Source organism: Rhamphochromis longiceps, linkage group LG1 (genome assembly GCF_057381845.1).
Source record: "Rhamphochromis longiceps isolate RC_006_pf linkage group LG1, R_longiceps_female_GT1.1, whole genome shotgun sequence".
Lineage (NCBI taxonomy): Eukaryota > Metazoa > Chordata > Actinopteri > Cichliformes > Cichlidae > Rhamphochromis > Rhamphochromis longiceps.
In genome coordinates, this window is record NC_140557.1 from 38,585,232 (window position 1) to 38,600,898 (window position 15,667).

Genomic DNA, 15,667 nt, shown 5'->3' on the forward strand with positions numbered 1-15,667 from the left:
AAACGCTTTTCTGCCTGATTCACGCGACCAAGTAGCGTGACTGACGTGTTTGAAGCGCAAAGTAAAATACGCGCTGCAGTTTGTGCGGTGGATTTTGTGCATTCGCGCGTATCGCGTCTACTGCTCAAGTTGGAAAAATCTGAACTCCAGCTTCAAGTTGCACCGCAACAACCAATCAGGAGGATGGTGACGTGATGCTCTGACCTAGTTCAAAGGGGCAGGTCCAGCCAAGGCCATTCATTCTTCAGTCTTTTTTATTCCTGTCTCTCTGTAAATAGTTATATTTTATATATTTATGTTTAATGTTATTCTGTTTGAGAATTTTAATATTATTTCAAATACATTTTTTGTAATGACTAATGTCTTAGTTCTACTACACAGCAACAATTGGCACACAACTTGACACATGTATTTATTTCATATTATACTAATGAAAAAATATACTACTATATAGGAACATAGTAAAGACCAATTCCTTAAGAGAATAAAGTGAGATTAGTTTATTTTGGAGGCAAGCTCCATTTATTAAGAAAATTTAAAAAAGGCAGGAACGCTCGACGCGGGACTGCAGCTCCTCAAACTTGGCGAGGGAAAGACGGTGGTACTGCTGAAAGCAGCCGTGATCCAGATGCAGCTACTGGAGCAAATGGTGAAACTCACCAAACTGCTCGTGCTTGTGGAGGAACTGATGGACCCAGGTACGGTGAGGACGTTCTTTACGCCGCTGCTCTGCTCTCCAGTAAATAGTAAATAGTAAATAGAGAAGGGAGGATCGAGATGGGGCGACCGTGGTTCAGGGGGCTGGGAAGCTCATCTGTAAACAGAAGGTTGCCGGTTTGATCCCCCAGCTCTCTCTGCCCTGGTCGTTGTGTCCTTGGGCAAGACACTTTACCCTACCGCTACAGTAAAGTGTTGGCCAGAGGGGCCGATGGCGCAATATGCCAGCCTCGCTTCTGTCAGTCTGCCCCAGGGCAGCTGTGGTTACAACTGTGGTTTGCCTGCACCAGTGTGTGAATGAATAGTGAAATTGTAAAGCGCTTTGGGTGCCTAGAAAAGCGATATATAAATGCAGTCCATTATTATCCTTCAAACATACCATCTGGCACAGATGAACAGCAGCCTCAGATTTCTTCTTAGACAGAAGATTTACAGCACAGAGAAAAAACAATAAAGGGGAAAATGGGACGGGTACATTTCAAGTTTGTTATTTAAGTTATTAGGCTTAGCAACACACCTATTAACGTTCATTTGAAACCGTTATCAACATTAACAGACTGAACTGGACTTAATAACAGGAGTCCATAATTTTAGTAAATTATTCTGGTGAGTACCAGCAGCGCTGGGTATGTAAATCGGGCCATCCAGCTGCGGTGCTGATCGCCACTTGTGGCAAAAATCCAGACAAATGTCACTTGATCAAGGAGCAAATCTGCATCAGATGAGATCAGCTGACTGCGTGTGCGTGCACTGTGCACAGCGGTGTGTACTCTGTATGTTAACAAGAAAAACGCATATAAGAAAGTGGTGCGCAAAAGCAGAGTAGTGACAGAATTGATGCGTATTATTGATATTTGAAGCATGTGTACCTGCACATTAACACACGGGTACTGTGGAATATATTTTTTACTCACCTAAAGCGCTCGTGGTCTCGTCCACTCAAAAAATTAGCATCTGTGCGGCGTCTGTGGCATCGGTGCTCTCATTGCATGCGATGGAGTAAAAATCAAAAGCACAGCTTTATCAGACAGTTGCAGTTTAATGTTGGCTGACGAGTCTTCAATGCGTCGCACGACTGTATTCCTGGACATGCTGACGTTGTTGAAGTCCTGCACTTTTTCCGGGCACATTTATGAGGTCTCCATCTGAAAAAGGCTTGCCATGTCTTGCGATGAGTTGGGCGACCTCATAGCTGGCTATTGGAGCCTTTTCCTGGACCTTTTGAGCACGAACAAAAAAACTGTTTCTGACCCTGCAGGAGAGCTACCATTTGCTTTAATTTCTGCTCTCGCTCAGCACCAGTGTCGGATGCATAGGCCTGATGTTTGGTTTCATAATGACGTCGTACATTATACTCTTTCATAACTGCCACAGTTTCAGTGCAGATCAAACAGGCACACTTCCCCTTGAATTCTTTGAAGAAATATTCACTCTCCCACTATGTCTGAAATTTTCTGCACTCACTTTCTACCTTTGGCTTCTTTGGTTCTGCCATGTTTAGTAACTTAGGGGTAAATTTCTTCTGTGATGTCCTTTTTGGTGGAGCAACTGCCTTGATCAACAGCAGCTCCCCCTGGTGTTGAAACTAAGAAGATCAATACACTCAAGCAAAAGTTGAAGTGCGGCTATATTCTATTTATAAAATGGGACACCCCTGGCCTAGACGAACTGTAGTCAGAATGCATATCTGCGGATAGATCTTAATAGACCAGCATGACAGATCTGGTGCAGTGGCGTATATTTCCCGCAAATATAGTGTAAACAGAAGAGATTTCATAACTGGTGTGCTTAGTTTACTGATTCTGTTTCCCTTTAAAAACACACACACACACACACACACACACACACACACACACACACACACACACACACACACACACACACACACTACATTGCTTTAGATAAGGATGAACGAATTGCTTGGATGGTACGTTCTGATCAACACCCACATCAGGATTCTCTTAGCATTTATTATCCCTATTGGGAATCTCTCTGGTGTCAGTGTAAGGTGAGCCCCACAGCAGTAGCAAGCTGCATAGCTCCGATTTTAAACTCTGATACTTCCCTTTTAGAGAGCACGTATTTGACATCAGGTTCATCTGGATAAATGCTATTCAGGAACAACAGCTTATTAACCATTCATTGGGCATTGAGCATTATTGTGTTGAGTTATTATCTGAGCCAGCTGAAATCAGCTATTTTGCTGATACTATAGAAGTTTATGAATGTGCATGAACAGTAAGGTGACCATGATCCACCACCCTCACTCTGACAACAGTTTCTTTTTGCTGTAACTGTGATGTTTACTGTAGTGGGTTTTTAAACTTACTGAAGTTTACCATTCTACTAAACCTATGCTAATTTCTGCTGGGTACAAGGAGAATGTGTCACGGTTGATAGCAGGGACTCAAGCGCAGAGCAGGTTGACGTTTCCAAACACAGTTTATTTACAACACCAGTGCAGAATATATACAGTGAGAGGGGAAATTGAAGCTCTCTCACACTCTTTCTCATCTCCACGTGCAAACTTACACACGTTTGCGCAGCAGGAAGGTCACAGGTCCGGGGAGGAAAACTATCACACAGGAGAGGGAAATTATTCACAAGTCACAAACACTCAAGCACAGATTCACGGGAGATGAGAGGATCACTAACGTGTCTTGCACAATCATCCAGCGATGAGAAGGTCTGCATCCCGGCCTTAAATAGTGGAAAGGTAATGATAGCTAATTGCGAACAGGTGTGTGGGCCAAGGGCGGAGCCCACAGTGAGCTCCGCCCAGGCAGAGCAGTGAAGGAGAGAGAGAGAGAGAGAAAACACATGTAGCCTTGCGGGGCCGGCTGTCAGGGTCCTGGGACTGGGCGACCCAGGACCCCTGGGCAGTCATGGACCTGTGTTATTGTTGTGTATTTTGGTGTTGCTTCCCCTTCTCTGTGCTTGTGTATATGTGTGTGTGTGGGTGGCTGAGCACTTGTTTATAGGCGGCGTCAGGCCTGGAGGGTGTGGCCCTGCAAGGGGACTGGCCACACCCGAAGCCACACACCTGCTGCTGATCAGGCCTCGTCGGGGGAGCTACTTAAGAGAGTCTTGGAGCTCCCACCGACGCGGGATCATTGCTTGGGACTCCACGTTAGTTACCCAGTTTAGGTTTTGGTCGTGTCGTGTCGTGTAGTGTATGCCTGCCATTGTTCAGTGTCCTGACTGCTGCCGCTATTGTTTCCCGCAGGAGGAGCGTGGAAGGCTTAAGGAGCAGCGAGCACCGGGAGTGCAGACACGGGAGCAGAGAGCACTTGGAGGACACGACACGGGAGTCTGGGGAAAAACACGGGGATTTATTGTTGTTTGATATCACCCTCTGTAAATAAACGCACTGCTTGAACTTTGAGCTCCGCGCCTGGGTCCTCCTTCCCCACATCCCCACAGTCTGCCAGCCAGACCGTGACAGAATGATCCCGCCCGGCATGGACCCAGCGGACTCATCGGAGAGATTCAGGAGGGAGGTTACGGATAAAGTTTATAGACTCTGTGACCTTTTGCTGGAGGCGCACGAGGAAAGATTTCATCGCACTGTGGAGAAGCGGCTGAAAGAGACGGTGTCTTGCTTCCCGTGGGTACTGGATACGCTCTACCCGATCATCACGGACTTCCTGGTTAACACGCTCCACCTCCACTCTCCTGTTCAGGCTGCTCACCGGCCCGGTCAGCTGGTGGATTCACAGCCTGAGACGCCGGCCCCGACGTCTACTCGGAAACGACGTTCGCGCCGCCGGCGTTCCTCACCGCAGCCACATCCACGGTCATCTCAAGAGCCGGCTGTGGTGAGTAGTACGGACAATTTTCCATTTCCCTCACCATCTGTGTTTTTGTCTGCAGTGGACGAGCTGACGGCGCAGGTAACATCACCTCGGTCAGAGGTCTCCACACCACCCGCTGCTTCTTCACCATCTGCAGCTGTAACACCGCCATCGTCTCATCTGCCTGCAGCCACCGTCCTAATTTCTTTTTCACTGCCAGCTGCGGAGCCCTGCGAGCCGGAGCAGGAGCTCAGTGAGCCGGAGGAGCTCGCGCTGCCAGCCGAGTTGCGGCTCAGCGAGCCGGAGCCGGAGCTCGCGCTGGCCGAGCAGGAGCCCAGCGAGCCGGAGGAGCCCTGCGAGCCGGAGCAGGAGCTCAGTGAGCCGGAGGAGCTCGCGCTGCCAGCCGAGTTGCGGCTCAGCGAGCCGGAGCCGGAGCTCGCGCTGGCCGAGCAGGAGCCCAGCGAGCCGGAGGAGCCCAGCGAGCCGGAGGAGCTCAGCAAGCCCGAGCAGGAGCTCAGCGAGCGGGAGGAGCCCGCGTCGCCAGCTGTGGAGTTCAGCGAGCCGGAGGAGCTCAGCATGCCCGAGCGGGAGCTCAGCGAGCGGGAGGAGCCCGCGTCGCCAGCTGTGGAGTTCAGCGAGCCGGAGGAGCTCAGCATGCCCGAGCAGGAGCTCAGCGAGCGGGAGGAGCCCAGCGAGCTAATGCTGGAGGAGCACAGCGAGCCGGAGCAGCTCAGCAAGCCACCCACTGAGGACCCCGCACCGCTACTGGCGAACCTCAACGAGCCGGAGGGACCGGCGTTGCCGGCAGAGGAGCTCAGCGAGCCTGGTGAGCCCGCGCTGCCACCGGAGGAGCTCGGAGGTCCGGAGGGATCCGCGGAGCCAGAGCTGGAGGTCAGCGTGCCGGAGGGGCCGCCACGTCCTGCAGCCCGGCCGCCACGTCCTGCAGCCCGGCCGCCACGTCCAGCAGCCCGGCCGCCATATCGGGAATCGTGGGTTGTGCTGAGGCGGGAGCTGCGACGCCGCCGCCACCGGACCCGTGGCCACCCGCCGGAGCTGCGACGCCGCCGCCACTGGATCCCGGGCAGGCCGCCTGGGGAGCAGCGCTGCCGCCGTCGGACACGGGGCAGGCCACCGGAGGAGCAGCAGCGCCGCTACCGCCACTGGAGCCCGGCAGGCCGCCTGGGGAGCAGCGCCGCCACTACTGGGCCCGGGGCTCGCCACCGGAGGGGCAGCAGTGCCGCCGCCACTGGAGCAGTGGCAGGCCCCCAGAACTGTTTTTCTGCTGCTGCCGGACCCGTGGCCGTCCGCCGGAGCTGCAACGTCGCCGCCATTGGACTCGAGGTAGGCCCCCTGAACTCTTGTGAACTCCTGAACTGTTGTGTTGATGGGCCGCCTGAGACTGTTTTGTGGCGTTTTTTCTTTTTTGCTCCGCTGCCGGATGCGCGGTCGGATTTTGGGACTGTGACCTTGGGGGGGTTATTTCTTTGGTGGTTGTTGCTCGTTTTTGTTCTGGCCCTCCGTCCTGGACCTCCCACCGCCCGCCCTGGGTTGGTTGTACTGTTGTTTTTGGTTTGTGTTTTTGGGTCGTCGGGAGCCGACCCTTAGAGGGGGGGTACTGTCAGGGTCCTGGGACTGGGCGACCCAGGACCCCTGGGCAGTCATGGACCTGTGTTATTGTTGTGTATTTTGGTGTTGCTTCCCCTTCTCTGTGCTTGTGTACACTGAAAAAAAGGGACTGGCCATCTCTTGGATTTATGTAAGCATCTTGCATGCATTTAACACAATTGCCTCATGTTTTAAAGTTAAATGTAACTATATAGTGTAAAAACTACATGATATGCAGAAAGGGTGTATTAAATTGTTCATATCATGTTCAGGTGAAGTAAGTCAATAAGATAGCAACGTTAAATCTCGTGAAACCACGCGTGATTTCATCTCGCGGGCTTTGGATCGTGGTTTAAAAAAGGCATCCATCTCAGTCAAGTCGAGCAGCCAACTCTACGTTTTTGGTATGTCTTGATTTTTTGAATTCATTTTTACCATATTTCAGCCAAATGTAGTTAAACGTCTAGAGTGTAGCCATGTAACATGCTAAAAAAGAGCCGTTAGCTTATTTGCTGTTTTATCTGTTGTCAAAGAATTGGCGCTTTTTCATTTGAATTTGTCTTTGGCACAAGAGCCGTAATATCACATTAAACCTAATTACGAGGCACTCATAACATAATTTGGTTTTCTGTGTGAATAGATTTGTCAACTGACTCTTCAGTTACATTGTGTATTTACTGCACCGTGGTGTTAGTGAGATTTTGGACATTGAACAGCTTTAGCTAATATCATCAGCGGCATTATGCTAGCTTACATCCCTACCCCTCCTGCCCTCACCTGCTGTCCTTTTGTTTTTGTTTTTGTTTTTTTTGCTGCACATTGAGAGATGACCTCTATTCTGCATTTCACCAGGAGTCAGCTGATGGATTGTGGGTTCAAGGTGTTATGGTAAGAAAGTATATTCTATTTTCGTTTCTGTAACTTAATTATAATAGGTTTTTTATAATTATTAGGTGCATGCATACTCACCCTATTAATACAACTGAGAGATCCAAAATCTGCCATAGGTTTAACTTATACCTGTATGTATTGCCAGAAAGGTGATTACTGGACTCGCATTAATGCACACTTGAACTGAAATGAGGTTGTAACTTGTGGGTTGTTGGGTTGCAAATCAGAAACAAACATCTTTGGATTTTTTTTAATCCCATAAGAGCTGGAAACACAGTTTTTATTCAACAAAACATTACTGATTAACCAAGCACAGTGCCTGCTGTTATTTCAAAATAATTTTATGTCATTTCAGATAAAATGCAGCATTCCAGTGCATCCCAACCATGCCTTTACAGTCAAGGTTTCTGACGGAGCTGAGTTTTTCTCTGACAGTCTGCTGAAAGTGTTTGCAAAGTGATCAGGGGAACAGGGCACAAAGCTAAAGGATGTAGCTGCCATAATGACAGTAAGAACTTTAAAATTCTTTAACTACAAAGTGTATATGTATTGCATTAGGTCAGTAAAAGATTTTTATGCTACATCCATTGAAACAGTCAACTATTACCTGTGAGTAATGATTCCACTAAAAGGATGCCATAATTTTCGTCATGCATTTACTGGCCCACTGAGAAAAAATTATCTTTTTTTAAAAATAAATGTTCTGGAAACTATATATCCATAAAGTTGATGTCAAACAGGAACTTTTGATATTGCTTTGTAGATGCTGGTGTTGCATGTTGACTGGTTTAAAAAGTCAAGAGTTTTTGTCTGGGATCATTTTCTTCTGTGCTACTGAAAAGTTCACAAATCTCTGTTTTCTTTGTTATAATAGTCAAGGATGACATTAATGCTCGGAGTCCCTCATCAAAGTGCTCCGCATCTGTGTGAAAGACAATTGCAACATCTTGGTGCAGGAGTTCATGGTGAGTGTTTTATGGGTAGATTGTGGCTTTGCAACATTTAAAAATGCATTTAGTTATCCACTTGATCCTCATTGGACTGGTTAGGACCAGTAGTCCTCTTTAATAATTTGAAGTTCACATGAGGCCTGGTAGTGAACTCGGCCGCCGGCCCTTGAGGCCCCATCCCCACCCCTGTATTAGGGGTCACATCAGTGTGAAAAAACTTTAAATTTGTCATTCTAATGAACAAAGGAAAATCCCACCACTATTTATATTAGCTTTTGTTTGAAAAAATGACCAACTGACCAACAGCTAACCAAATTGTGGGGCTGAAAGTCTAAATTCTAACATCTTCTGAGTGACATAACCTGGATTTCTGATGGGCCGGTGTCTTTCTAACAAAAACTAATGTAAAGCATTTGAAATTATTATGTTTTTCACCCTCTCTTAGAAACTCTGTTAGACCATGAATGGCAGCATGGCAGACCACTCTTTGGCTATAGCTATTTACTATGTTGCTTGCATTGGTTTAAATTACTCTAACATTAGAACTGGTAGATTCAAAAGAGATGAGTTTAAAAAGGAATCTTAAAGAAATGTTTTGTGTTTAACCAGGACTTGACTGAGGCCACTGCACAGATTGAGAAAACCACAATGAACATCTGTCTCCAGAGGATGCAGCAGGCAATGACTTTTCTGATGTTGTTCTTCAAGATCTGGATAACGTGACCTTTGCAGTAGCCATGCTGTTTGGACCTTTTTTATTCCTTCAACATGAGTTACCCATCACAACTCTGCTACACTTTTGAGGTGATTCAATGGGTGGTAATGGAGTTGGATGCAACTCAGCTCTCAAGAAAAGCTCACAACTAAGACAAAACTGCTCCTGCAACGAAGCTCACTGTTATGCATGTGAGGTGACCAGCTCTAGGTGAGAGGACATTTAAATCTCACACTTGTTCTGCTGCATTTTTGAAGCTCAATTCCAGGAACGGATCGCAGGGTTCATTTTTATATACTCTGCAACTGCCATGAGGACGAGCCGTTTTTTGTTGTTGTTTGTTTTTCCTTTTGCTCTGTACAAGTTCTGTTTGTCTGTTTGGCAGCATTTTTAAATTTCTCTTTGTATTTTTTCTTTCTTTTACTAGTGAAGAGATGTAGCGTGAACAGTTATACAGTCTAAATATCCCATATGGGTCGTGTGAAATGGTATTTTCAGTTTCATTCAGTTGAAGTAAAGAACGTTGAATATTTCTAAGTGTGCTGTTTTGAACCAAGATGTCACAGTATGATCAGTGCTGTAATTTTTGACAGTCACTGTATCAATGTTATTTTTGCGTCTCTTGAATAAAGGTTTTGACCTGCAAGTGCTAATTTCTTTAGTTATTGGGGTAAAATGGGTAGTGTTAATAGGAAGGTGTTTGCCAATTCAGTAACCTAATTTAATGTTAATGGAAACTAACATTACCTCAAATTGTTTAGTTATAATTGTTGTTTAACTGAATCTTGACGTTAGAGGCCTTAAATAGAATGTTTTGTATTGTTCTTTCCCAACATTTTTCAAAAGAAACAGTCCAATTTCTTTGCTGTGATTGATTCCAGAGAACACGGAAGAACTGACATTATTTAACTGTTGATTTATATAGATTCAGTAGAGGAGTAATGTCAGTTTAATTCTTTACCTACTGCAGTGAAATTAGACATGTTGTTTTGAAAGGTTACTGGTGGATGCCAGCAACCATCTTGGAAGAGAACAATACAATCTGTTATAAGGCCTCCATTTGAAAATTGTGTATTTGATACTAGAATATAATAGCAAAATGTAATTTGAAGATAACATGTAGTATTTAAGTGACCAAGTAGTATTGGGTAAAAGTTATTGAATTGTGTTGGGATAACGTGAGAAAATTGTGAAGGATTAAAATATTCCAAGAGCTCAAATTACTTCATCAAAACATGTTTAAGTCACATTTTATCAACACAAATTGCACAAGTTTATTGAACATGAATAAATTGTGTTAATTTAATTCAATTGTTTAAGTTGCTGCCAAAGCAAAACATCTGTGTGCAACAAATGTCCACCATTGAATTAAGTAAATCCAACAACATATTTTTTTCAGTGTATATGTGTGTGTGTGGGTGGCTGAGCACTTGTTTATAGGCGGCGTCAGGCCTGGAGGGTGTGGCCCTGCAAGGGGACTGGCCACACCCGAAGCCACACACCTGCTGCTGATCAGGCCTCGTCGGGGGAGCTACTTAAGAGAGTCTTGGAGCTCCCACCGACGCGGGATCATTGCTTGGGACTCCACGTTAGTTACCCAGTTTAGGTTTTGGTCGTGTAGTGTATGCCTGCCATTGTTCAGTGTCCTGACTGCTGCCGCTATTGTTTCCCGCAGGAGGAGCGTGGAAGGCTTAAGGAGCAGCGAGCACCGGGAGTGCAGACACGGGAGCAGAGAGCACTTGGAGGACACGACACGGGAGTCTGGGGAAAAACACGGGGATTTATTGTTGTTTGATATCACCCTCTGTAAATAAACGCACTGCTTGAACTTTGAGCTCCGCGCCTGGGTCCTCCTTCCCCACATCCCCACAGTCTGCCAGCCAGACCGTGACACCGGCTGGGTAGACACGGGGACCATGACAGAATATTTTCAACTATATCCAGTCTGTATAGGTCACACAGACACTGCATTTATGTTTTGGTTTGTTGTCTTTCACAAAGCCAGTGTGAGAACTGATTTCAAACAAGTGCTGCTTCACATTCACAGAGGTGACCTTCATCTGTGGGGCATAGCTGACCACCATTAACCCAAACAGTTGTGCAGTCAGTGTCACTGTAAATGTGTTTAGTTCCTCCCTGTAACCTCGGGAGAATCCATTAACTTTGCTTTCAGTTGTATCCCTACGGCTCTACTCATTGAGTGCTGAAAAAATGACCCATCAGCCCTCTGATGTACATGTAGATGTCTCTATTTAATACTTTTACTGCTGCAGATATAACACCGACTGTGAAAGCTGCCATAGGAAAATACACCGAGCTTCTTATTTTCACCAGGAGTGCTTCATTACTGTAGTCTAAACAAGACTGGGTAGTTATCCATCTGCACTGTCTACCATCTGTTTCTGCCTCCTGATCATTTCTCTTCTCTGTACCATCCTCTTGTGTGAAGCTGCTGCTGCTGCACGTTTCCTGTCTCCATGCATGTTCATCCTGTCTGCGCCCTGATAATGCAGACTGAATAACAGAGCAGGGGCAGCCCGCTGTATTAAGAGATAAGAAGCTGCAGATGAGGGCAACAACGGAGGAAGCAAATGTCAGCCTGTCACAGTGATGATGAGTCACAGGGTGTAACAGCTGTGACATTTCACCACAGCGGAGGTGTGAGAATGAAGATGACAAAGGAGGGCTTTCATGCTGGTTGGGGTGGGGAGCAAAAATCAAATGTTTTCTTCACCCAGCATGTTTACTTAGTGAAAGATATGTACAAAATGTATATGTGGCTGGTTTTTTACCTCCGATCGAGGTGTCGAGGAAGGCCTAATCTGGGTTTAAAAGATCATTTTGAGTTATTTGCAGAGTTGCACAATCTGAAGGAGATTGCAGATTTCACATCAATCATTTCAAACGTGAGAACAAAACATGTAACAAAAACAACAACCCTAACGCCAAAGTACAGTCATGTGAAGAACGTTTTCGCTGGACTTTATGCAGCCCAGTATGAAAAATTAAGCACATTCTTATTGCCCCCATAAGAATTAAAGGGGTAAATTATCAGCCATGTGCTGATAATCGGATGCACCTGATTGGTCATCAGCAAATGTGAGACCACTGATGTTTTGGCAGCTTTGCTTTTCTGGAGCAATCGTATGTGTATTCACACAATGATGGAGTCCTCCCAGAAAATATATCCCATGGTCAGACTGTTCAAACGTTCGTGTAGGCACAATTAGAAACACTCTGAATATGCATGTTTGAAGGGGTTGTCACAAGAAAGCCTCTTCTCTCTATAAAGAACATGGCAGCGTGGCTTACAGAGGCTTACATCTGAACAAACCACAAGACCTGTGGAACAACGTCCCTTGGACTGACGGGACCAAAGTCAAACACCTCTGTCAAGCACGGTGGTGGAGGGGTGATCATTTGGTAATTAACTGTTTACCAGAGTATTTTAGGGTCAAACATGAGCAGTCTGTCTGACTGCTAAAGCTTGGTCAAGACTGGATCATGCAACAGGAAAGCGATCCCCAGCACAGCAGCAAGTCTATAATACATTTATCACAGCAGAGTGTGGTCCGTGTGTACACAGACCATTAATGTGAAAAAAACTCAAACAAAAGTATCATGGTCCTGAGTCTGCCGACTCAGTGTTTTGTGTTTCTTTATGCTTTTGTCTATCCTGAGTAGGTATTCTGTTATGATTCGCTATTTGTTAGGTTTCTGTTCTGTGCCTGCCCTGGTCCCACTTCTGTGTTCTGTCTGTCTATGGTGTCACACTGTCTGTTTGTGAATCTGTCTGTTTAGTTCAGTGTCTTGTCTGGTTCTCTGTGTCTGAGTTTCCTGTTTTATTCTGAAGGTCCCCGTCTCGTGTGAGTGTGTTCAGGTTACGTTTCCCCTGTCCCGTCAGCTCTGACTTCTCCCTGGTGTGTTGCCTTCCTGTCTCTCATCCCCTGATTACTGGTGCGTGTATTTAAGCCCTGTGTGTTCTCCTGACTGTTGCCAGTTCGTCTGTGTTCCACGGTGTCCTGTTCCTCGTCTGCGTCTCTCTGCCACTCACCCCGTTTCGTATGTTCTCTGGTTTATTATTTAGTTTTCCCAGTTTAGGTCTTCCCTCACTGCCTGTTTTGCCACTCCACCACTTGTAAATAAACGCCACTCGTATCATCAGTCATTTTGGGTCCTCCTTTCTTCCAACACCACATGGCTTTCCAAAAGGAAACATTAAAACATAATTTTTTCTTTTGAATCTGTACGATTACTGTGAAATAATCAGCCCTGTGGGCCCTTTAATTCCTCCTACTGTTGCTTCAAATTCAAATTTTATTTTTCACACACACAACCATACACAGTATGACATGTGGTGAAACGCTTATTTCTGTGCAATGCCCGACCGTTTAATGACAGTAAGATTTACAGTGTTATAGATTACTACAAAAATGTACAGATTTTATCTTAGAAATTTATAGTAAAAATGTGCAAATAACAGTTTACATAAGAAATTATGAATAAAAAGAAATTATAAATTATAAGAGGTGTGCAAAAAAACCCAGAGTGGGTGTGGTGCTCCACCTGCTCCTTCCCTACATTTAGATGTGACTCATTGACTGTTTATAAGTCTATGAGTCTGATGACACCATTGTGATGTCACTCATTACTTTGGACTTTTTGATGTCCTGAATCTTCAGAAATCGTGTTTGGGTTCCACCGTGTGTTTTTGCTTGTTTGTTTGTTTTAAGCCATATTTGAATGACAGGATGCTAAGCTAACAGTGGAGAGGTTAAGTTCAGTGACTCGTATTAACTGTGGTAGAGCCTAGCATACAGTTACAGCTCCATGTGTTCATAAACCAATCAGCCAAAGCAGCCACACTCCTGACTTTAAAGCTGACAAGGATCCAAAAGATGCTTTTAAAAAAACATTCACCCCCTGTGGTTGTTATGAAGGGGAGCTGTCCACACAGACCAAAAACTAGTTTGTGTAGCAGGCTGCAAACTTCTCACTGTGTTTAATTTGTTTCCAGTGCTGGAATATTGCTACTACATTTCCTTTTCTTTTTACTATTGATCTACATGACTCTAATGTAAGCGATTAATACTCTGTTAAAGAGCTCTGTTTGGTGATATGTGCGTTTAGTGATACCGCTGAGTCGAGCAGCAGTTAAACTAAACCTGCGTTCTTCTTAAATGAAGGTGAGGTTCTCGCTTCAGTTACTCATAATGAGCAATTTAACGTTCATCTGTTGTCTGAACAAACACCCTGCTCTTACCAGATAAGGCCTGGGAACATTTTCTTTCTCGCCTGTCACGCAGAATGAGTCTGAATGCAGTCATATTGACAGATAGATTAAGGAGTATTGATGTAGGATGTTTTTACCCACAGTGTGCCTGCCAATAAAGACAGCCAAAGAAGCGACACTTAAAAGGCTGTGACCTAATTACAGATAATATTCTGAAAGTTTGACTGTAAAAGGGATTTTTTTTCTGGCTGTCAATGAACCCACGAGCAGGACTAGAGTGCTACTTCCCCATGACGCTGTAGACAAGATGACTGTTTGGTTAAAGAGGTCCATCAGTGTCTCGTACCACACATTATACAAATTTCTAAAATGTTCAGCACCAAACAAAAATAAATAATAAAAATATGTCTGAGTAAAGTCATAAGCAGAATAAGAATAAGAGTTAAAGACATAAAGCCAACACACGATGCACATTCAGTGTCTTAAAGAGCTTAAACCTTCAGCAAACACAGATCAAGTATTTGTGTCCTCAACCAACAAAGTCTGACAGAGGAAATGGGCTCAGTGTTGCTATTATAGTAAATAAATCTGCAGATGTATCAGTCACACTGTGTTTTCTGTCACTCTCAGGATTTCTTGCCTTCTTTAAAAGAAGCTGACAGCAGCGTAAGACATGAACTCTGTCTCACACACAGACACAAAGATGCTCGGGGCATCAGACTTCATAGCTCTCGCAGCTGCAACGATTTCATATTTTGCTGTTCTACAGGCTAAAAGAACAAAGACTGACAGGAGATGACGTGACATCACTTCAACTGTTGAGCAGTGTTCTCCAAGGAGTTACAGTAGCCTGCCGCTCAGCCTCTCAAGAAACCACTTACATGGCAAAATAAACCTGCGGGCACAATGTTGACATACGAGGTGCAGATTAAAGAACAGTTTTGAAATATTTTAGCAGAAGTTACTAAGAAAGTTTTAATTCTCTGATGTGCATGAAATAAAGCAGAGATAGTGTCTAAGTCAAATTGGTTTCTATAATTAAAACAGCTAGTGTGGTCCTGGATACACTGACTTAAACAAGCAATGCTAAATCCTGCCTCAGATCTCTCAGATTAGGATTCATTTCTGGGGATTTGTGTGCCAGTTTGCCTGGAGATAAGGATGACTTCAATAAGCAGATGCTGTGAGTGTTTGACATGATGATCATTTTAAACATGCAGCACGTTGGTAATGCACACATACAGTAACACTCTAAGAATGACTTTTCTATTTACTGTTGGGAGTCTCCGACAGGTGCTCGTAACAAAACGTAACTCGAATCTACTTCCATAAATGCCCCATCTCATGAGCAAAGCTGAATATCAATCGTCCTGGTCGTTCCTTACAAACAGTATGACTTTGAAATTTATATTTCACTATGAGCTGTGTTTCGTGCCTACAACAAAGGGAACAGACCTGTAAAAAAGCAGCAATCATTTTATTTTACCTAATCGCATCTTAACCCAAAGCAGGATTTTTGTCTCTGTCATCAGGCTTCCAAACAACCCTAGTTTAAGAACTCTGACTTACACCATCAACCCATGGAGTCTGCACATGCTGATATTTTTTTTGCCTATTAAACAAAAATAAAATCACTTACATTGATAGGAATGCATGTCTTTTATCCCGCCCCTCCCTGAGCCTGGTTCTCCCGGAGGTTTCTTCCTGTTAAAAGGGAGTTTTTCCTTCCCACTGTCACCAAAGTGCTTGCTCATAGGGGGGT

At 44.9% G+C, this 15,667-nt stretch overlaps 1 protein-coding gene and 1 long non-coding RNA gene across 4 annotated transcripts; both read left to right on the top strand.

Annotated features, from left to right (window-relative positions):
* The first annotated feature begins 4,163 nt into the window (after positions 1–4,163).
* On the top strand, positions 4,164–6,116 carry LOC146679165 (uncharacterized). Its single transcript, XM_085412724.1, has 4 exons — positions 4,164–4,730; positions 4,854–5,125; positions 5,186–5,685; positions 5,773–6,116. Exons 1-4 carry the CDS (start codon positions 4,164–4,166, stop codon positions 6,114–6,116), a joined length of 1,683 nt encoding a protein of 560 aa, XP_085268850.1.
* A 110-nt stretch (positions 6,117–6,226) lies between these two features.
* LOC146679166 (uncharacterized) lies at positions 6,227–9,028 on the top strand. Of its 3 annotated transcripts, XR_014911986.1 has the most exons (6): positions 6,227–6,267; positions 6,389–6,520; positions 6,941–7,004; positions 7,363–7,515; positions 7,882–7,972; positions 8,567–9,028. It is a non-coding gene; the product is annotated as an uncharacterized LOC146679166 (long non-coding RNA). The 3 variants fall into 3 exon arrangements; XR_014911985.1 differs by having other exon boundaries at positions 6,237–6,520; XR_014911984.1 differs by lacking the exons at positions 6,227–6,267; positions 6,389–6,520 and having other exon boundaries at positions 6,599–7,004; positions 8,567–9,027.
* The last annotated feature ends 6,639 nt before the right edge of the window (positions 9,029–15,667 follow it).

Coding starts and splice junctions, on each gene's coding strand:
- LOC146679165 (XM_085412724.1), top strand. CDS start 4,164: ATGATCCCGCCCGGCATGGACCCAGCGGACTCATCGGAGAGATTCAGG. Junction 5,126..5,185: donor AGCGAGCGGGAGGAGCCCGC/GTCGCCAGCTGT, acceptor GCAGGAGCTCAG/CGAGCGGGAGGAGCCCAGCG. Junction 5,686..5,772: donor CCGCCACTGGAGCCCGGCAG/GCCGCCTGGGGA, acceptor GAGCAGTGGCAG/GCCCCCAGAACTGTTTTTCT.